The sequence below is a fragment of the Phaethon lepturus genome, unplaced genomic scaffold (genome assembly GCF_000687285.1).
Source record: "Phaethon lepturus isolate BGI_N335 unplaced genomic scaffold, ASM68728v1 scaffold6628, whole genome shotgun sequence".
NCBI lineage: Eukaryota > Metazoa > Chordata > Aves > Phaethontiformes > Phaethontidae > Phaethon > Phaethon lepturus.
In genome coordinates this window covers 275-23,554 of record NW_010555451.1, presented here as the reverse complement: position 1 = coordinate 23,554, position 23,280 = coordinate 275, and the positions used below count along the sequence as shown (strand labels likewise).

The following is a 23,280-nucleotide window of genomic DNA, read 5'->3' as shown; positions in this document are numbered from 1 at the left end:
AAAGGCTTTACTAAAGTCTAGGTAGACAACATCCACAGCCTTTCCTTCACACACTAAGTGGGTCACCTTGTCATAGGACACCAGGTTGGTCAAGCAGGACCTGCCTTTCATAAACCCATGCTGATCAGGCCTGATCACCTGGTTATCCCGTACATGCTGTGTAGTGGCACTCAGATCTGCTCCATCTCCTTCCCCGGCACCGAGGTCAGACTGACAGGCCTGTAGTTTCCTGGATCCTCCTTCTGGCCCTTCTTGTAGATGGGTGTCACACTTGCTAACTTGCAGTCAATGGGAACTTGCCCGGTTAGGCAGGACTGCTGGTAAATGAAAGTGGGTTGGTGAGCACATCACAGGGGATACAAGCAGGGCCGCCGTAATTTGCTCTCCACTGCCCAGCAGAGCCAGCTTCCCCTTGCTCCTCCTTCCTCCTGACACCCAAGACAGGAGCTGGCAGAGCTGCCCTGTTTGCAGTGAATACGTCCCCAAATCATTTGCATTTAATCCAGGACAACAGAGATAACACTGGCATCCCACGAGCAAGACAAGGTCCTGCACATAAATACAGAGCCGTAAATCTGCCCTGAGCCTGCCAGCAGCTCCTTGGAACACATTTCCAGATCTTCAGCTATGAAGACATTTGCCCTTCAAGGCGGCCTTCGACTATTGGAACCGAACTGCAGCAGATGCTCTTCTCACATTGCACTGGAAACCCTACCCAGTGCCACTACCCTCAAAACCCCCCCTGCACACCACCCCCCAGAAAAACCTGTGGCAACTGTGACTGGCTGTAGTTATTTTCCTTGGGTTTTTTTCACAGTCCAAGTGAAGTTATTCCTGGTTGCTCGTTTATCCTCCACAAGCCAAAATTCACTCCTATCTGAGGCTCACTTTGGTTCTTGAATAGGTCATTTTTGCACCCACCTGAAACTTGGGTGGGATTCCTTCAAGCATATCCCACCTCCATGAATTAAAGGATTTAGTGCTTTAGCCCATTTGTTTAACCCCTAGCCCATCAATTAACCATTGCCTGGGCTCTGCTAGTTTTAAATGGCGCTCTCCTACGCCCGTTCTGGCTTGGTCTCCCTTTTCACTAGCTTCTGTCCCAAACCACGTGTTGCTCCCTATATCCTGGGCAACGGTGCACATTTAAACCAGGCCTGAAAATACCTCCCACCGGAAAAAAACGTGGGATGTGTCATTTGAGAGCAGTGCTCCATCCTGCTAGAAACCGGAGCACGCTGCCTTCAGCAAGAGCGGAGCTCAGGGGCAGGACAGGAGGGAGGCAGCGGGCTCTAACACTAAGTCCATTCCCATCCCACCTCCGCCCTCCAGGCCTTCACCCTCGCTGCTGCATACCCCGGAGCTCAGCCCTCCCTGCTGCTGCCCCTCTGAGGTGCCGTTGCCCTTCTTCCATCCCTCCAGTCTGTTTCTGTGGCTTCCCAAAGTACGCAAGGAGACATGCACCGTACCTCACCCCGTACCTCACCTTTTGAATCTTTCAGTGGGCAGGCGCCTTGTAACCCCCCCCCGCCCCCGCCACCACGGGCGCTGCTGCAAGCGGTGGGAGAGCCCGGCCTGCTGGGACCCGGCCAGGCGCCGGTCCTCTAGAGCCCACTCGCGTCCTTCCAGCCTGCGGGCTCCCTGCCCCAGACGCGGGGTGACGGCTCCTGTGGGGCGCAGGCGTCGTCCCCGCGTTCCCAGCCTAGACACGCAGCGCGGGTTCTGCCCCGGGTGCCGTGCGGAGGCTGCTCTCCATCTCCACCTGCTATTTTCTTTAGCTTTCCATGTACCTCCTGGCATCAACGAGGAACCCTCCACCCCTCCTCACCTTGCCCCCCAACCTTTCCCCAATTACCAGGTCCTGTTCTGCCCTTTTTGGAGGAATACCATTATTTTCTCGGAATGAGGCCGCCCTGGGGCCTGGTGGGCCCCATCCCCACATGGCTACCCTGCTAGCAGCCTCCTCCCTAGTACCCTGTGCCTTCCTCCATGCGGCCCTGCAGGTAGCAGCCCTGCACTGAGCTTGCTTGAACTTGAGCTTCGGCTCGAACTTGTCTGAGCGTCACCTGCAGCCTTCTTTCCTCTGCTGTCAGCATCAACACAACGGAAGCAGTCCATACCGGTTGGCTTTGACCTGCCCTGGGGGTAAAGCGTCACCCTCATCAGCCTTCGCCCAGGCTGCACCGCTTGATGACCTCCCAAGCTGGAGTGCCTCCTCTGCCTGGTTCCCGCACTGGCTGAAGCAGCCACGGAAGATGAAGCTTCCCTATCAATCATCCTTATCTGTCGGCCCCATCTCAGCCATTGAATCTCTGCTATGGAGCCAGACAAAATGGCTCTGACCGAAGAAAGCCCAGGCTTGGAAGCCTTTTTCCTAGCCCTCTACGCCCAGTAACATTTTCACTTGAGCCCCTTCCCAGGGTCAGGGCAGCGACCAAGGATGAGCACCCTCTTCCCTGTCACCAGTTGAATGCTTGCATCCTCCATCTCCTCATCAATGCATTTGTGGCCAGGATATCGGCAGCTGCGGAGTCCCCAAGCTTTGCCACCTTTGTTCTAAGAATCTGCTATTGCTGTGCTGAACTGAGCCAAGCTGCACTCATTTAAGCAAAGCAGGATCATTTTAATACTACTTTGAAAGTCTTTCTTCCAACTAGAAAGGTGCAGGTTCAGGATAACTAGTTGATCCTAAAGACAAAGCATCTGCCATGTAAATTCAGGAAGTTTGGGGAATTTTCTGTCACTAGATGGTCACTAGTCACTTTCTAGTGACCTTTCTTCTTACTTGGATAGCTACCAACACCACTACTTCTAAAAGGTAACTACTGGTAGGACTTCACTTCTCAAAAAAAGCAAGAGGTACTGCTCCCAAGTTACATACCTGAAGGATTCAAAGCTTAAAAATCAAATGCTCTGTTGACTATACTTACAGAAGAACTAAAATTAAGCCCAGAAACACGTGACTATTCCTTCTCCCCATTTATGGGATCCCTTTGTTATCAAGCTCCTCCAGGACAGTTCTCAGATCCATAGTTCCGTAGCAAATGTTGCTATTTATTTCTAATTCCCTCTTATCTTGAATTCAACTTTTCACTATTTTTTTTTTTTAAACACCCATTTGCATCTCTGGTTTCATCCATCCCCTAATAATGCCTTTTTTCTCTTAGTCTGTACCTTTCAAAAATTCTTGCAACAAATGCCAAGTCTTTGGCCATTTTCACCTTTTTACACTGCAATTTGCCTGCCACTGTAATTTGTAGCCACAAGCAGAGCAGAATCACTTGCAGCGTGGCTCAGCCGTGGAGCTCAGGGGCCCCCAAGACTGAGGTTCCTTGGAAAGCGAGTTCATCCCCTCCGTTCAGCTTCGGGCTCCCGCCTCCCTCCCACCCCCAGCCAACTGCTAACTCTTGGAAATTATCCAGAGATTTTACAAATATTTCACCTGCATCATGCGCTTCGGAATTTAAGCGGCAGAAGTGCTTCGTAATAACTACAATTGATAGAATAGTAACTTGTGCTTTTTTTAATAAAATGAAACAAAAGCATTCTAAATCATAGCAGCTTATAGATCAAAACTGTCCGTCGGTTAGGAGCATAGTGTAATTAAGTAGGAAAACTGCAAAACATTAAAGCCCTGCAGCAATTCAAATTCATGGACAAAACCTCCAAGCAGAATGAGCAATACTGCCTGATGCCCTACCGATTTGGTCTACTTGTTCATTGGTGAGATACGAATTTTCTTCCTTGGTAATGGCATATCATCTTTTCCCAAGGGGAGGAAAGGTACAAAGCCCTTTTGATCAGCTTCCCTAGTTAGCAATATTCTTTTACAGCACTGAGAAACGAGGACTTTTTATTTACCATTAGTTGAGGTAAGTTATCTTGCTTTTATTTGGGTTTAAGACTACTGTAAAGGAGTAGCTTTTCAGTTGCAGCATGGTTTGTCAGGATTACAATATTTACGACTGCATAAAATACATAAGTAAAAAAATTATGATTTGTAGAGTTTGTTATCAAGAGGTGAGACTTACATCTTTACAGAACTGCAAATACTGGCTTCCTAACTGCTAGCTGGTAATTTTGCTGGCAAGAGCATTTGTTATGCTTTTCTTTATCTCTATACCCTTTTGTCCAACTGTTGTAAGAACTAGCAAGAAAGTAATTTATAACTACGGTTAAACTGTTGTAACAGCATTAGACAAGCTGTACTGATTCTTCATTAAAACACCCTTCGTTTGAAGCTACCATGTAAGAGGCGACTCTTCTTGTTCAAAAGAAACTATTAGCATGCTCTGTGCCTTTAACACTTCACATCGATTACAAAAAATTTAACAATGCAATCACTAACATACCCCACTAATGAGAAATTATGAGAAACTGTTTGATGCAGAACCTTCTGTATCAGTCAACTCTGATCGATAAGAAAGCTATCAATTTTGAAATTTAGATTTAATGCATTTTCAAGAAGCTAATGAGAAAGGAGCAACTTAAAATAAATACCATCATTAAAACTGCAAACTGTTACAATGATATATTATAAACTTGTCCTAAATAAACCTAGTGCTTCAAAAATTTACCAGTGAATTCATATTACAAAATATGTGAAAATACAATAGAATACCACAAAACAACGTCCTTTTTCGGGGTCAACAATGACGCCAAGATGACTCAGTCTTAAATTTTTAAATTGTTAATAGAACATATTGATATATATATAAGTTGTAAATTTGGTTGAATTCTAGAGAACATCCCCACCCAAACTCAAATTCACCTTTTTCATTCCTCCTCTAAAACTAGTGCCAAACTTCCTGTCAAAGACGGTATTTTCTTGAAGAGCTTTAAAGTTTAGCCATTACTTATTTTCTACTACTATATTTTGGCAGCAACTATTTATTGGTCTGTTATTGCAAAAAGTGCAATTTAACAATAAACCAGTCTGAAGGTCATTTTATGTCTTGAGGATACATACCATATATTTCTTTAAAAATAATCATACTTTTGTAAGCAATACTTTACAGTAGACACCTCAAATCTACCATAGATGTAAAACTTAAAACGAGAAAAATTTAGTCTCTAAATCTTTATACACATATTTATATTCGAGTTTCTATATATATTATATATATACACAAGCACAAGAGTATATATAAAATATATATAATCAGATTCAAAAAAGAACAAAACTGGGCACTGTACATAAAATCTTTTTAAAACTCAAACAATAGAAAAACTTTAAACATTAAACAATTTTAATAAAAGTTTCTGTACAATGCTAAGCAGTTTTATTTACATATAGAAAATGTAATAGGAGTAGTGTTTGAAATTACAGAACTCCTTAAAATTTCAATGGCAGGTAATCTGGAAAAAATAACAGCATTCCATTCACAAATATTTTCAAGCAATAAATATGTATTTATAAATAGTGTAAATTTACATCAAGATTAGAAACAAAAATCACAAATCTGAAGTTTATTCCTTAGTCTATGTGCAACCCATTTATCTTTGTGACTTGGCTGTTAATTGTTTTAAATTTTATTTAGGAACCAAAAGTGTAACCGTCATGGTTTCAAAACAAGACAGAAAAACATAAAAGCAGTAAAAAATTTATATCACCTAACTCTTCACATTAAAAAAAAAAAAAAAAAGTTGCCCAAAGAAAGACTTAAAATTTCTAACTACCTTACAAAGAAATGACCAGCTAAGCTAGTACTTTTTCCAAGGGAAATTCTGAAGGGGAAAAATGGATGAAACCAACTCATCAGCCCAGAAACAGAGAAATACAAAAGAGGTGGTCTTCAAGTCAGTAGTCTGTATAATGTTGCCAGTTTTGTCAGATATATACAAAACATGGAATTATTTTTTTGAAGTACAGCTGGATGAGCTTTATTTGTTTTGAGTTCTGGAGTAGGAGGCAGTGCTCTCTCCTGTCCAGTTGGTTGACACTCCGCACTTGGAAGGTTGCATAGACACAGCTTTCAGCCAGCAGCCTTACGGGATAGCTACAAAAATCAGTGGTGCAGAACTGGGTCACTTCCTGAATATCAGAAAAGTTTTCATTTTATGTCCATGGAAAAAATGTCAAGATGAGGAGGATGGCAATGGAGGAGCCTGAAAAAGAAAACATCAAATTACCTTTTCTACAAGGGTGTCAAGCTCAGTTGTTTAACCAAGACCTGCACAAATTGTAACCATGGGAGTTTAAAGTCACACGCACTACCGTTTTTACTCTTCAGGACTCTTTCAAGTGGATACTGGTGTTTTTTTTCCAACTTCCTCAAATACAACATGTATTTTATGACTACTCTGCATTAGGATTTTGCCTGTACTGCAGACCAGAGTATGGTGTGGGGATGTCTGTGCTAATACAATGCGAGCTGCCAAAAAAAGTCCCACTGTGGCAGCAAAGAGCTCCGTGTGTGCTCAGTATAGATACATCTTTACATACTCTAAAACAGGGATTCTCAACCTGTTTACTGGGGCGGGGGGGGATTGTCCATTTGTGGCTCTACAAATGCCTTGCCGGTTTCATTGTTTTCCTCCTCTACCTAGACAACAGTAACATATAACCCTGAAGTTCGGATACCCGTGGAAAGGGTCTTAGATTCTCTGACATGGGGACAAAGCGGCTTTTTGTTTTTCTTTTAATCCTGGAAGACAACACCAAAGTGCCTCAAGAGTGAAATAAGCTAGGTGCCTTGATCCTGCCTGCTTTCAGAAGACAAGGTCTAGAAGATACTTTTCCCAATATTGCACTTTGTGGCATTACCATCAAAATACTGAATCTTCGATGGCATTTCCTTCTCTTTTTCTGCTCATCAGTCCTGTCATGATGTGGAATCCCTTCAAGAAGCTGCTCAGAGTCTTTAAAGACACTTTAAATCATACCATAGTACACATCTATGAAACATTAACACTAGTGGATCCCCATGTTTGTTCCCAATGCTTTACCCCAAACACAGAGCCTTTCTGTTAGGCCTATTGCACCTTTGCCATCTGAGATTATCTTCATCCTGTGACTTGCAACAAACCTTAACTCTTCTCCTAGGTCTGAGAGATGTCACTTTTAGGCTATGACTCTTCTCAATCAAAAAAGAAATGAACGTGCACACCAATTCCACAAGAGAACAATTACTAATGCCCTTTAAGGCTGCAGGTATACGCTTTGGTGGGGGAGGGAGCTACTCACAGGTTGAGAACCCTTGTTCTAGGGACAGCATCATCACTGTTACCTATATAATGTTATGAACACAGACAACAAAATATACCCCCGTGCCTTTTCCATACAGAAACTCTCTTGCCCATTTCCACTCAACTGGATGATGTATCTGAGAACAGGTGATTGTTTACACGCTTTTCTGTAACAGATCATCACTTTGAAATTGCAGTATTTCACAAACTGTAACAACAATGGGCTCCTAGAAGTATGAATTGAAGTTCAACCACCTCAGGCTCTGTAGGACCAATGAAGAAAATTAAATTCAGAGAACATGGTCCTGCACTCGTCAGCCTCTACTGCTGAACCTTGAGGCCTTAGCTCGAAAGGTCACAAGTTATCATGCTAGCATTACATGAAATAATTGTCCAAACATACATTTTCTGCAGCACCTGGAAATGAATCAGAAGGCACAGCCATTTCTGGGCTGTTGTGTTTAATTCAACATGAAATTCTCATAACGCTTAGTCCAATGTTTGTCTCCTTTGACAGAAAGGCAAGGCTTATAAATAAATCCAGCATCGCTTTCATTGTGATTACAAACAAGCCATCTTTGCCTGAAACAATGAAACCTGGGTGAAACGTTAGGACAGTTGTGCTGACACAGTTCAAAGCAGGAGGCTGCCATATATAGCACAAAGCTATAATGGCAAAGAGGCTTTTTGCTTTAAATTGAAATGCAAAGGAGGCCCCAAGCCAAAAGACAGAACTGTTTGAGAGCATCCACTTGCTAAGCAGAAGGACAGTGCTGATTTGGGAGGGGGTGAGTGGGGAAGGGGAAGGAAGGGGTCTGAGTGCATAGGATGCTCTGCTGCTATACTGACTTCATACCACAACCAATGTATTAGAGATGCTCTTGAACCTGGTGCTAGTTTCTCCAAGCTTCACTGTCCTGATTCTTCCCATCTCCATCTGATCCAGTTATGGTCTTCAGGTGATCTCTATTGGATTTTTAAAGCCACAACTTTATGAATTGTAACATCATACTTTTCCTGAAAACTCAGCGGTTATGTTCTGCAGTAAGTTACTGTACTATTTCACATAATTCTGACTCTTCAGCGTTTTGTTCTGTAAATATCACACACAACCCATACCTCCATTTGAATCAGAAAGTCCATGGTACTCACACAATGGAGTACCAAGACAGTCTACAACTGCTTTACAAATAATGTATTTATGCACCCACTTATTAATTTGACTTACTAATGTAAATTGATCATAGACTTGCATCAAGTCCTCCATTTTGTACTGTTCTAGCACCACAAAGTTTTCCAGGTTCGTGCTTATCTTTCGTGCACAGTCTTGGCAATGTACAACATAGGTCTTTCGAGAATTGCTCTCACTAGTCACAAAAAGCAGATCAAAGACTTCCACCTATTAGATAGGAAACAGAAAGTCAACTGTTACAATTTCATTCTTTAAAATTTAAACCATGAAAACTGTATTTTCTTCAAGATTTACAACCTGTGGATGCAAAGAGAAAAAACTAGATTCATTCACGGAAAATCTTTCCTCCAAAGGCTCAGGCAGAGAAGTGAAATATTGTAAAATCACTAATATTACACTTAGACTGTCTGCATGAACAGCGAAGCAGGGAAAGCTTTTGGTCAGTACTGACAAAGCAGAATTCACACTCTGAATAGGGGTTACTCAGTAAGGTGGGGGTTTATAAAAATTATACCTAATTTTCCTTTTTAAAATTTGTCTTCCAAAGAAGTTCGTGATTTATTTCCTTACTACTCAGTCACATGCTCATCCTGCCCAAGAGGGTCAGTCAGAAGGTAACTAGAAACTGGTTTCCAGAGGGTAGGAATTTTTTTTTTTTAAAGTTTCATGAAAACTATTATGCAATACTTTAAAGGAACTATTAACAGAAAGTAGAATAAAAAATTTCAGCAAAAACATATATCCTGGGAAGAAAATGTACTTTATTTCTCTCTTTTTGGAGCTGTTGTTGACTTCTGAAATGAAGATAGATACAGTTTTAAAATGAAGCTCAGCAGATCAAATTATATGCAGGAAGGGATAACAACTTTTTATAGTAACTTAGAATTGAAAATCAACCTAGTGAATAACAATGCTGTGGAAACACTGTGGAGAGACTGCAGCAAAATACAGCCTGTCTAGAAAAACAGTTTAATAAGCTCTTTGAAGATGGTATGACATCACATATATGTGCTTATAGCACATAGTAGATGCTGCTGCAACTTAAAAGCAAAATTAAAACGGCAACAATAATGACAGGACAAAATTTAAATTAATATTATTGTAGTACACAAGCCCAACACATTTTTACTGACCTCACAAATGCTACAGTAATGAGCTGGCTCGTCCTTTGCTCGCCCATGCCAGACAATCTCTTTTCCTGCAGCAATTAGAGCTTCCCTCAGTGTCTGACACTGTTTGAGAGTTCTTAACAGGCAGTACCTGCAACCAGAATCAGTTGTACTTCAGTTCAATAGTCAACTCTATAGCAAGATTCAAGTAGACTTAAATTTCTTCCAAGACTCTGTACCTGGAGTTTCCTCTTCTTCTGGGAGTTCAGAAACAGCTGGCTAGTAAGAATCACTGGACCCAAGACTTAGGTAGAAGTTAGACCACATGCTTATGAACCTCTGTGTAGATTTGTTCAATTTCAGCCCTGCAAACAGGCTGTATCTTTCATTTTTTACTGGAATGCATGAATGTTCTTTTAAGCACAATAGAGCAATGTGTTTTCAAAAGCAATTAATGTCTTTTATTTTGAACTATGAAATTAACAGCAAAAAGTTAGTTCGCACTGCCAAGTTCAAAAATAACTGTTTACATTTTGCATAAACTACTATACTCCAAAAAATTGTTTTATCTAATATCCTAAAAACCCCGTTACTTCCTCAGCACTACTAGACTTTCAGTTATCCAAAGTCTGAAAACCCAAGTTCTGACAGGAATCACTACACACAGTGGAAATAAAATCTATCCACAAGTATCTTCTTCTGTGTAAAATGAAAAAGAATAGACAGGTTGGTATTAGAAAAGAAAGTCCCTTCATAGGAAGAAAAAAATTAGCATGGAAGAAAAAAAAATTAACACTTATTTTATGAATGAAGGAAAGAACTGGTCAAATGTCAAATTAAAATCAACAATTCCCTGCCATACTTCTGTAAAGGATTAAAAAAAAATTGTTTACAATTTTATACAGTTCTCTTCTGTACTAAAAAATCTAACTTTTTTTCTAGCATTGTATGAGCTACTTATGTTCTCTAAAAAAAAAACCTGCCAAAGTAGGTCGCCAGATTTCTAAATTACAATGTTATTTACAATAATTTTTAGCTCTCAGCTATCCTATTTATTTGAGCTGCAGCCTTTGCAGTCTTTAATTTTCTCCTCCACAGGGTGGTTACGTTACATGCTCATTAGATGCAGAAGGAAGATTGAAAAAATGTAAAGGGAAGAATAAACATTGGACAGAAAACAAAGTGCTCAAGAGTTCTATCAAAATGTTTTCAACTTGATCCTTCTCCCATTTTAAAGCCTTAAACATGTAATATAAAATGTTCTGTATTTTTTTAAAAAATGTTTCTTTCAAGTGTTTCCAAGTAGTTAATAGAATCTTAGGCTTACTTTGAGATGCCCCCCTGTTGATGTTTTATATTCATAGACTGTTAGGCTTCACTAAAAACAAGCCTATGGCTTCATTAATACCCTCACTGTAAGAATAATGCAAAACTGAAAACATGCTTCTATGTTAACATCGGATCTTCATATACCAAATTTCCAGAAAATTAAACAGCTTGTTTAGCTGTAACTCCAACACTTTCCAAGTTCAATGTTAATGGGACTCACGATGCTAAGGCCAACCACATGCTATAGATCATGTATTAATTCACTTGAGTGTTGGGCTAATGTGCTGCTTACAAGCTCAGTAACTTTGGTTATAGCACTCTTTTATGCAATACAGCCTGATTTCAAATGAACTTAAAAGCTACTATTTTTTTCCTCTCTTCTGCTGTTACCTGGAAAAGTCTTTGGGTATGCCAAAGAGCAACTGGAAGCACATCTGCACACTTGCCACCATTGTTCTCCGCTCTTGATTTCCAAAGAATTTTCAAAGTGTTATTTTCAAAGAGATTTCTAGTGTTACAGTTGTGAAAAAAGAACTGCCCAAAATGTAACCCACATATAACGCTACTGCAATGTTTGCCAAATTTGTAACCAAAGCTGAAAACAATAGCTAGAAGGTGAATTCCCCCTCCCTTGGATAAAACTCAGATCGTAGTAATGGCACTTGGAAAACGTAAATGTTAACTATTTCATGCTGTCAAAGAACAGGAGAAAGCATACGAACTATCACTTTGAAAATGCACCACAATTTCCTAAAGTTTGGAAAGTCTAAAGAAAGCCAAAAAGTGGCCAGCAGAGTCACAATGTGCAAGTTAAATGGTGTCAGCTTTTAGTATTGTAGGCCTGCTTTTATTCTTGTACAGTAAAGGACTCAGTCAAAAGAAAATCTGGACCATCTCTCAAATTCTTTACAGGTATGGCATAAAGAGTATCCATAAATCATATCCAGTCAAATTAAAATATTTAAGAGAAGAACATTTTAAAGTGGACATCATCCTGATTTATTCAAGAAAGGCAGTGAATGAAACCTGTTTAATACTCAGACATCCAGTAAAACTTTTCAAAGCGTGGAGACCATCCCAATGGCAATGCAAAACTGACCTCTTTGTATCTTTCAGTAATGTATCTTCCCTACGGATACTGAAATGTATTTTATCTGGCTTCATGATTTTGTGCAAAATCATTTCTCCCGTGTCATGTTCTTTTACGTTTCTAAAACTATTTTTGTAAAAGACCTTGGTATTTCAGTTACTCTGGAATTAATTTTTTAAGCCTTTATTACTATGTTCCCACTACCTCTAAAATTCTTCTCTTTCTCAGATGCATTTGTAAAAGTCCTTCTAGCTTCCATCTAAGAGGTTTGCAGTTAATTTTTCATTTCTCGAGGGTTGCGCTTCCTCAGTCAAGCTTTAAATCATATTGTCTGCCTGTGTTCCTGCTCATAATTCTACTCAGTATCAAATCTTTAAAAAACATCTCATGAGAAAGTTTCAGTTTTTGCTCTTTTATCTAGCAAGACAACACCAAATTGCACATTAACTAAAAATATAAGGAGACTTCAGATTTTTTACAAAAGCAAAGTTTCCTTGTATTATTTTTTCCCTGCTGCTATTCTACTTCTTTTCATCATTAATCTGGTCCCCAATATTTATATGTATGCTTAAATTTATTTATGTTTATGCATAAATTTATTTAAGTTTATTGCCTCTGTAGTGGTTACTCTCACATAACCCAGTAGACATATTTGTATTCATCTTTCAAATTGGAACTACAAATTACTTTTTATCGTTTTCCAAGAGCTATCCTTTTGTACAATTCTGACACCTAAGAAGCCCCAGAGACAGCAGTTAAACTACCTAAACACTTCAGGTATCTTTGACATGCAATTTTAGAACACATCTGTATTTGGCAAAAAAAGATGACAGCCGTGTCACTGATTCCCCCCCAATGACAAATGAAAGGTCTGCTCTTCAAGATGAAATTCAATCAGCTGTATCAGAAATCACTATTTCTCAAGACTTCTTATACACATGCATACACACACACATATATATAAACACACAAATGTCTATATTTGTACATCATAACATCTAGGAGCGGTGGACAATAGCTACTTGCCAGCTGGTGCTATTTTCCTGCAGACAAGCAGTCCATAGGAAAATTATGCAACTGCTTTCCTAACTTAAGGAGATTCATGAAGGTTTCTGCATTTCCAGTACACTTACAAAGCCAAGGTCAGATACTAGACTGTGTATTCTGATAACTACAGAAGTGACCACAATGGAGAGTTATCTCAGGTTACTGCTACTAGACATTACAAACTAGAACGCATCATTGGACCTTCTTCCCCTCTGCACACACAGCATGGAACCTGGCATTTGTCTGACAACTAACTTGGATGGAGGGCTTAATCCAAGTAAACCAGAAATGGTTTCAACAGACTGGAAAAAGCAAACGTATGCAAGACTGAAGTCTGTACCTGCTCCTCAGCATCTTTGTTTATTTGTAATGTACACCTAAAATTTAGGTCTCTCACTAGAAAAAGATCAGCTGCTGTCAGCCAGCAAGACAACAGGAAACTACCATTTCGTCCTCTGTGTTTCTTCACAACATTTTAAGCAATTCCATTAGCGAAGGATGCTGTGCTCAGTCATGTTTTTCTCCTTTTAAGTCTAAACTGTGGCAAAAAACCCCCAACTTGTGCAAATGCAAAATACAGGTGACAAAATATTGAAATTATATTTTGCCAAGAACATTCCAGAACTGCTTCAAGCTTTACAATAGATGCCTGCTGGGCTTGGGAAAATATATAAAGATAATTGTGAAACAAGTTTGTGGGTTTGTTGGGGGTTTTTTTGTTTGTTTGTTTTTGTTTTTTTTTTAAATAGACTTTTTGGCTTCCTCCCTCCCACCCTGCTTCTTTTCCCCCTATTCCTCATTTCTAACTCTTCAATTTTTGCCCTCCCTTTTAGGACAGCTGGCATCCTGAATATGAGCACTAATAGCTTAATTGAAGGGGCATGACCATCAAGCCTTCAGCAAAGATTTTCTTTACCCTAGAGATTAGTTACTAGCTTTTAAGAAAGTATTCACACATAAATGCTATTCCAAAATCTAGCGTTACAGCGACTACAAACCTCCCTGTCTTCAACTTCCAACATTCTTGGTGCTTTCAAAGTTACTATTTCACCAATTCCAGCATTCTGTTTTTCAAGTCTAAATTAAATTCCTACTGTAAAAAGGTGTCTCACTCAAATGTCATCAATAAATCCTAGTAGGATTTATTTCCCCCTACTAGGGGGAAAAAAAGAAATTATTTTTGTTTGCCCTTTTTTTTCTGCAAGTTGACCCACCTTGTTTTTTAAAGGCCCATTTCAAGGCAAATTATAAAAGGATTCAATGCTTGGGGATCCAGTACGTTGATAAGACTAGGAAGTGCTCAAGCTAGAAGCTCCTTTGGTAGGCTTAAGGAAAACAGAAAGTGCTACTTCCAGAGTATTCTCATGACGAATAATTTGCTTTGGAATTAATTCCCCCACCTTCTTTAGGACAAACCTATGATATATGCTGATTCATTCACTCATCAACCCAGGTATAATGGTGCTGCAATAGGATTTTTATTTGCTTGAAGTTGTACTTTTAAAGAAAATTACTAAAGATGCTCCAAGGCTGAATATTCCTGCATTTTGGAATATTATGTCATTATAGAAATGTCATTATAGAAATGTCACTAAGCTCAATTATCATTTTACACATTAATTACTTCATTGTTCAGAAGAAACAGCAAAGGTAAGAAGGCTTTCACATTCCTACTTGCCTTTATTTAAAACATTTATACCGGATCTCCAAATGACAGTGTGTGAGCACTGACTAGAAGTTCTAGAAATGTAAAATGAAGTTTAACTTTGTTGTAAAAATTGACTAAACATTCTAATTCTAATATTTGGGTTGATGATCTAATTTTGTTATTTCTTGTGGTACGTACTCTGAACAGCTTTTCTCATCTAAGTCAACTGTTTCTGCAAGCTGCTGTATTAAGTCTATGGCATATTTAACAAAAAAGTTAATCAGATCATTCTAAAGCTACACCACAGTAACATGAAGTAAAACGTAATTACAGATCAACTACTCTTTTACGCTTGAAGAGGACGAGGGTACAGTAAATGCTCACATAAAACTTACTTTATCATTTCAAAAAGCTTTGGATCTGAGACCTTGATATTTCGAGCCATATTCCATGAAAGATGAACCATGGGTACTATGGACTTCACGCTCTGCAGTTTATTCCACTCGTACCGTTCCACTGCCAATTTATATTGACAAGCTATACAAAAACAAAATTAGACAGAAGCAGTTAGTCAAGTTAAGAAATAATATCAACTGGAGCCAAAATAATTTTATTATAATAAAAACATATACCTTTTAGGGCTAGATTAAACTTCATTCACAATGACCCATTCATTCCAACTACACTTGAATTCTATAAAATTTCTTTTTAAAAGTGTATTTATGATGCTAAAAGAACACAACATACCACAGCAGAAACAACTGTCTGTGAAAACAACTTACTGACAAATGTTCAATTTCTATGGTGAACAGAGATCTCTATTTCAAAGAGAGTTACTAAGTTTTCAAGTATTTCGGATTTAAAAAAAAAAAGCTAAGTTTGAAATGTCTGCATCTATTCACTCTTTATCATAATTTTACAATGCTATGGTATATAATTTGTCTTGAAAAGGAAGACTGCACCTTGAGAGATTTCTTGCAGTGAGTCAGACGTTTTTATCAAGCAGCCTACTCACCCCGCCCTTTTTCAAAAAGTGTTTTACAAAATTTACCATGACTGAACATGTGAGCTCTCTATCAGTCGAGCATACAACCCTGGAGATATACTATTTATTGCACCATAATGAAATAAAGACACATCTTAAACTATTTAAGAAAATGGGAGTTTTTTGGAAGTACATTCTCTTCAAATGCTTGACAGAATCTCATTTTACCTGTGACACTTCCTCCCATTCTCACATCTATAAACCTTCTAATAAGACTGTGATTCAAAAGTAAAGACTTCTAGAACAGTAAGTCTGAAAAACCTAATATTCCTTTATGAACAGAATTTTACAACACTTCACATTTCCTGATGCCTTCACTAAAGATCAGTTAGGTATCTGCTGTCTCAAAGAAGTTAGATTCGACAAGTCCTTAAACTCCTATGTAAGCTATAGCACAGTCTGCCGGGTAGAACAAATTTTGGGAGAAAAAGTTAAGAAATGGGCTACAAGACAAGAGTGTATGAATTAATATAAACTTTTTATTCTGCTTGTGTTTGCTATAGAACAGTAATTTTTACAAGCGCATTAAATGGACAAGTGCAAAGACTGCATTCTTGCTGCTTGCTCTTCCTCTTACCAATAGAATTATTTAAAGCTTCAACACATCATGTTTTAAATAAACAGTATGTTCATTTTTTTAATTTAGTAAAGCATGGCAAATAAGTAAGAAATGGCAGGTTCTGTGGCACAAGTAGTATAATATTACCTAATTACGTAGTTCAGCACAGGCACTATTCAACCATACCTGTAAGAGGGCCAACATTCCATGCAATGTTGTTGCACCAACCGATAGCCTGAACCCAATGAACAGTGCCAGCATTTATCCACACCAAATCCCCTGGTCTTTGAATAAACCTATAAACTGGGACATTGGCTTCATATAAATCTTCCAAGTTTGGCCACCAAGATCCCATTAGAAAATTCATATTATTCCTGAAACAATAGGAAAAATAAAGTCTTCAGCATTTATCATCAGATATATTGGTTGTTGATACTCCAATGAAATTACCTGTAAAAACCCGATCACCATCATAAATGCTTTCTGCATCTAATCAGTGACCCAGTAAGACTAATCAAAAGGAAAGTTTCATCTATAAAATTCCTGATCCTAATTCCACATTTCACATCTTACAATAGATTAAAACACTTAAGCATCTAACTGCCCATGTGAAGTCAGTTTATGGCTTCCAGTTATGTTCTGCTTCCATTTAAGTTTCCCAATATTTTATTAATGCTGAGGCAGATAAATCCTTGGTCAGATCTAGCGTAACACTGGTGCCAAATGCTGCTTTTTTAACCAGTGACTGATTTTATATACAGACCATACCAGCTCTTAAGAACGCCTTCCATTTTCAACAATGCTAACCATGTACTCATACTGTCAGTGTATGCATGTGAAGCTTCTCCACACAACAAGCAACCTGTTGGCATCATTTCAACTGTGATCCATAGGTCTCTGCTATATTCAGCCAGGAAATGTTGACCCTCCCGAGAAGCATGAAAAAAACCACCTCCATATGGATTTCCCAAGCACAGACTCCACTATGGTTATGCAAAATACATACTTCTCTCCCATCCTTATTCCAATTTTATGCTGCTTTTGTACTGCACCAGGAGAGATCATTTGCAATTCACAGTTTTCAAAGACAATTTAGCGCCTCTATCAGGCACTCCAGACATTTTATGAAGTTACCAAGATCTTAGTTTCTCTGTCACCCTCAGGAGGACAGTGTCATGGGAGTAAAAGGCATGTCATCATCAGAGACATTGCAATTGCATCAGTGGAATTACAAGTGGATGAAGTAAGAACAGTTGTCAGTAGATAGGCAGAAAACACAGAGTACAGAGACACTGAGATGAATTTGCAGAGCTCTGGAAAAGTTCTGAAGAAAAGCCAAGAGTTTAGTCCAAATTTTAACTTGGCAAGACGAAGAAAAAAAAGATCTCCCTTAAAATCAGCTTCAGAGGCTACTGCTTGAATACTAGCACGACTAGGGGATTACTCCTCCTTGGTGTTTTTTGTTTTGTTTTTTTGAGGGGGTGGGAGGTGCACTGTGTGTGGTTTTTGTTTGTTTTTAAAGCATCCACACAACACGAGACACAACACAGAAACCCCAACTTCAGAGCTGGCTGCGTACTTCCCCAGCAGTCAGCACACCTCATTTTTCCAGCAAGTCACAAACATGTAAGTGTATGCAAAGCATGCCGTGACACCTCCTGGGGTCTGAGGAAACTAAAGTCTCCCTCTAGATGCAGCAAGAAACCAAGCCAAAATACCAATGAGACTCTATTTCCTTGTGTACAACTTGTGAACTAATCATAGCAAAGACTGACAGCGTACATCACCAGGAAAATACTTTACTCCATCACTCCTAAAAAAAACCAAAACCCCAACTCCTTCACCCCCAACTTTGTACCACTGCAACAGCCCTATAAGCCATTACAAAAGCAACACATTTTAGTAGAGGTCCGCTTTAACATGCATGATAAGAGTGCCTAGATAAACAGCAAGGACTACAACAGATTTTCCGATGTGGAAATGTTACTACTACAAAAACTGGATTGATGTCACATAATACACATTGGTAGCAGACAGCCTATGCTTATACTAAATTTCTGATCCCCCTTAATGCAGTATAAATTTGAATCTTGAACTTAGATGAGCATTTGCTACTACCAATCTCTCACTTCTTGTATTGCTTTCATTCCCTTGTTCAAAAAAACCAAATAATGGACCTGATGGTAATTTTTGAGAGCAAAGCTATCACAGGCAATCCAAGTTTCTGTACACTGTGCAAATGTTGTGTTTTGTATAAATTCTAGGTTTTGCACTTTGACTTATTTTAAAAGACTTTTCTGACTACATGGAAAACCTGTAAAATAATGTCCTCTTACAACATCTTCAGTAATTTCCCCCCTTAGGTCTGAGAAAGGCACAGAGCACTTGATAGAAATAGAGGAAAACAGCATGCCCAGCTTACTTTTCACAGAAGTCATTCATGACACCCCAATAGCTTTCAGGGACAACAAACCATTCACAGTCACCTGGACCAATATTTATATTTACTGAACAGAAGTTGTTATTTTCTTGATGACCTGAAATTTAAAGAAAAATAAACACATTTTATGTAAGGTTGATCTATCAAAATAACACTATGAAAATGCAAAGTTACAATTACTAAAAAACCCTACATCATAGTTTATAAGTGTTTGTACATACTCTTATACGACAGTTACACACACTATCTAGGTTCTTCACAGTGTTAAGAAACACAATTAAGCTATGAGTGATGAGAGAATTCTGCTTTTGTTAGTTTGTGGGAAAAGAAAAGCTGGAACTACCAATCTTCTGAATCGGACCAATACTTCAGCAGATCCCTTTTTGTAGAAATAAATGCTTCAAGATGCTAAAGCTTAGATTTTGTGTTTTATGATAGCTCTTGACAGTCCCAGTCAGGGACTTCATGACTTCAGGCACTGAATAGACAAGTGGTAAGAAAATCTGTCCCAAAGAGCTTTCAAAATCAATGTAGAAATGCCAGTATTTTATCTTCTTTTGACAGCTGGAAAACTGAACCCTAATCCCTAATGGAATTATCTAACGTTCTACTTCAGTACAAACAGACCCTGAAATTTAGTCCAGACCCCTCAAGTTTCAGTCCAGTGCCCTAACACAGCACTCCTCGTTATGGAGAGTTAAGTTCTATCCTCAGACAATAAAGAATCTAAAAAGTACGATTATGCTGATTTCTATGATTGCACAAGATCTACTTTGGAAGCCTATAAAAACTTCCAAGGCATGTAAAAATACACACACTGTCTAAGTGTATAAACACATCCTCTTTTACCCCTTAAAGAATCCAGTATTGCATGAAAGAGGTTAGTATAGTAATTACCTAGCACTGCACAAATTCAGAAATTTCAACTGTCGGGTAATTTAGTACTTTGTACATGCAGAGTTCAGTTAAAAAAGAAATGAAAAAAAATACTGAATTAAGTACAATTTTATCATGTTTATGCATGCTGTAAGATACAGAAAATCTGCAGTGCAGTTAAATCAGTACTGCAGCAGTAAAACCTACTTTTTTTCCTGAAAAAGAGATCATACTCACCTGGTGTTCTGCTTCCTGGAACCTTCATGTACAACTGCACTGTGTTCATGCCCAGGATGGTATGACCAACATGGCTTAGAAGATTTCCTGCTGATACCACACGTACAAAAGCAGGAAGTTTTGTCAGTTCATGGAGTTGCAACTTCCACCTGCAGCAAAATAGTAAATCGACAAACTGTGAATCCCTAGAACTCTTAGAAGAGTTTGGGAAATAGAAACATTTTCAAAAAATTGTTAGCGTAGGAGATAAAAGAGCAGACAACCTACTGCTATGTAACATCTGTAGCATCTCTTAAGAGGGAAGTTGAGACAATGCAATACCCTTACTTGACAGTTGTACAGAAATTAACACAACAATTTCATTTAAGGGGGAGCTGAAAGCCAGAGTGACTGGATGCATTCTTGCTGCTATACTGTCAGAAAATTCTGCTTGCAATTTACACCTCAGTGTACATCTTTTCCAAGCGAAAACAGAGCAGTGCTCTCCCCACACTCTGAGCCAGTCAGAAACTGTTAACCATGCTTTCAAGAGCCAAATGATATGATGCTGCAACAGATGTCAAGATGACTGTCTAAACATAAACTAGCCTGTGCACACAATTGCTGTGACCAAGAATGAAGTTAACTTACATGCATGCGCTACAGAACTGAGTACTTGCATTAAGGAAAACACAGATCTTCAAACACAAAACTCTCAGAACTTAAGTGTGGAGCTCTGTAATATCACCCAGGTATCTGTGTTACTCTCTCAATTTTAAAATATTTCCAAATATAATCACAAATCTGACAGGCTAGTTGAGGGGAAAGACAGTCTAGTAGCAAAAGCTGAGACTGCAGATCAGAAGGTCTGGCATCTACCTGGGGTCCTACAAGAACTATTTAAAGTATCAAAATCAAATTCACTATGAGCCCTAGGTTAGTTATGATTAGGTTAAGTTAAAGTCTCTCTCCCAATGGTTTGCTCTAAGTGCTGGTTTATTAGCAACTATTTCATATCTACAGATGGAATTTTCTTTAGAAAAAAATAACATCAATATTTAAAATTTTGTAGCAATCTCTAATCAGATACATATATACACACATTGACCTTTCAGTGGCTATAGCGTGAAAGACCTCAGCATCTTAAGTGAGCCTTATTCCCCAGTTTCAAACATCATAACCTTTTCTTCTGCTCTCATGACTGAAGTAGACCAGAATTTTTGTACTGCAGCTGGCAGGACTGACAGCCTAGACATGCTGGATCTTTTCTGGAAACATGTATTAACTAGAGATTGAACCAAACAAAAAAATTATTACTGGACAAAAAAAAAAAGCTTTCAGAATATTTTAATACTTTCTGATGTTCTTCTGAGCTACCTTCATCTACTCACACGAAGATATGCAGTCTAAAGAATATTAAATTTATTCCTTTTTTTTGAGGTTCTGGGAAAGGTATCATGGCTTATCCACAGGTAAACATTGGTCTGGTCTTTACTACGTATTTTGAACCCTGTTCCTGGATAGAGAAGCAAGAGGTATCAAAAAGCAGAAACAGAAAGGATGACAGTAGGAACAAAAAGGAAACAAAACTCAAACTACAAAAATACAAACAAACAAACAAACAAACAAAACTTTAATCTTACAATTTCTATGCAAAGACTGAACACTTGGTATTGTCAGAAGCAAAGTTGTAAGCAAACAATTTAAAGCCTCAGAATGAAACAAAGGAAATGTATTAGAAGGAGGACTAGAAAGAACAGTTTCTGATGGATGCTTAAGTTCATTTCTGGAAAAATAAAGATCCCGGAAAAAAAAGCTTGAGAAAGTATTTCACGGTGAGAAGGACTCATAGCAATAGTTTAAAGGTAACAATTTAATTGTGGAAATGGGGTGTGCAACTGGAATCGGGTTTATCAACAGACTGACTGATGTCTGAGAACAATGAGTTGGTTTTCCAGGAGTATCATACTGTAGAATACCACTGTGACCAGGAGAAACTGTGATCAACTTACTTTTTGTCATCTGACAGGTCAATGTTGGTCCCAAACTTGATTGTTTTAAAAGGTCCTCTTCTCCTCCTCCCAGAGCTGCAAATATAAAAAATATAATAGGTTATATAATAGATAATATAATATAATATAATTATCACAGTTATACTACACTTACTTATCAGAAGATGTGGATTCATTATCTGAGTGGTCCTTGTGGTGACTCTTCTTCTCATTTTCCTCCTATAAAATGCAATTGTGGAAATGTTTTTATACACATAAAAGTAAGAATGTATATAAAATATACATAATGTGCTGGTGAGGCCTCATCTGGAGTACTGCGTCCAGTTCTGGGCTCCCCAGTTCAAGAGAGACAGGGAACTTTTGGAGAGAGTCCAACGCAGGGCTACAAGGATGATTAAGGGACTGGAACATCTCTCGTATCAGGAAAGGCTGAGAGCCCTGGGGCTGTTTAGTCTGGAGAAGAGAAGGCTGAGAGGGGACCTCATCAATGTCTACAAATATCTGAAGGGTGGCTGTCAGGAGGATGGAGCCAGTCTCTTTTCAGTAGTGCCCAGTGCCCCCAGGACGAGGGGCAATGGGCACAAACTGCAGCACAAGAAGTTCCACCTCAACATGAGGAAAAACTTCTTTACTGGGAGGGTGACGGAGCACTGGAACAGGCTGTCCAGAGAGGTTGTGGAGTCTCATTCTCTGGAGACCTTCAAAACCTGACTGGATGTGTTCCTGTGCAACCTGCCCTAGGTGATCCTGCCTTGGCAGGGGGGGTGGGCCAGAAGATCTTCAGAGGTCCTTTCCAACCCCTACCAGTCTGTGATTCTGTCAAAAGCCACTGCAAAAAATTCTTCATGACTACAAATTCAGTGACACTAAGGCCAGGAAAACAGAATGTCTACACTGTAAACATTTCTGCTAGCTTACATTACAGTTGCAAATGAGTATGCTTGTTCGCTTCATTATGCAGGTGAACTGGAATCCAGTCTTAAGGAATAGTTAACTTCTTCAGACTAGAACATTTACCTTCCTTCAAAGTCAAGCAGGTCTCCCGATATGAAACTAGGATCACTAATATTTATAAAATTATTTTTATAAAATCCATTCTATGAAATCTTTTGAATTTTTCATAGCCATATGCTATTTTAGCACTGCAGTAGCTAGGACCATGACTAGTGGAAAAAAATCTAACCAATATTAAATGATGTAATTTGATCTTTTTAGCAGAGTGGGCTCAAAACCCTATTCTAAAGACTTCTTTTTTGGCAAGTACATAGACACAGAAGAAAAAAGAATAAGACAAGAAGAGGAAAGAACTGCCTGGAGGCTATCCAAAGATCTCTGGCTTTGAATGGGATTGTTGTTAAATCTCAAAGTGCCCTGTGTACCTGAGAAAGTTTTATTCATCCTTTGAATGAAGGACAAAGAGAAACAAAAAGGAACCTAGTGATGATGGATTTATCAAATACTGCAAGACATGTTAGAAAAGCAATGTAATAGTTGTTAGAGGGGGGAAAAAAAATCAGTTAGGGCAAGCC

The 23,280-nt window shown here is 38.9% G+C and overlaps 1 protein-coding gene across 1 annotated transcript; it reads right to left on the bottom strand.

Annotated features, from left to right (window-relative positions):
* Window positions 1–4,154: 4,154 nt before the first annotated feature.
* LOC104624715 (lysine-specific demethylase 6A) lies at window positions 4,155–21,970 on the bottom strand (the record flags this gene model as incomplete). The annotated part of the gene is made up of 9 exons (XM_010292155.1): window positions 4,155–6,108; window positions 8,417–8,587; window positions 9,514–9,640; window positions 14,999–15,140; window positions 16,394–16,581; window positions 18,630–18,744; window positions 19,761–19,909; window positions 21,752–21,826; window positions 21,906–21,970. Coding segments are annotated over 9 exons (1,062 nt in total), but the record flags the coding sequence as incomplete, so codon positions are not given.
* Window positions 21,971–23,280: the final 1,310 nt, after the last annotated feature.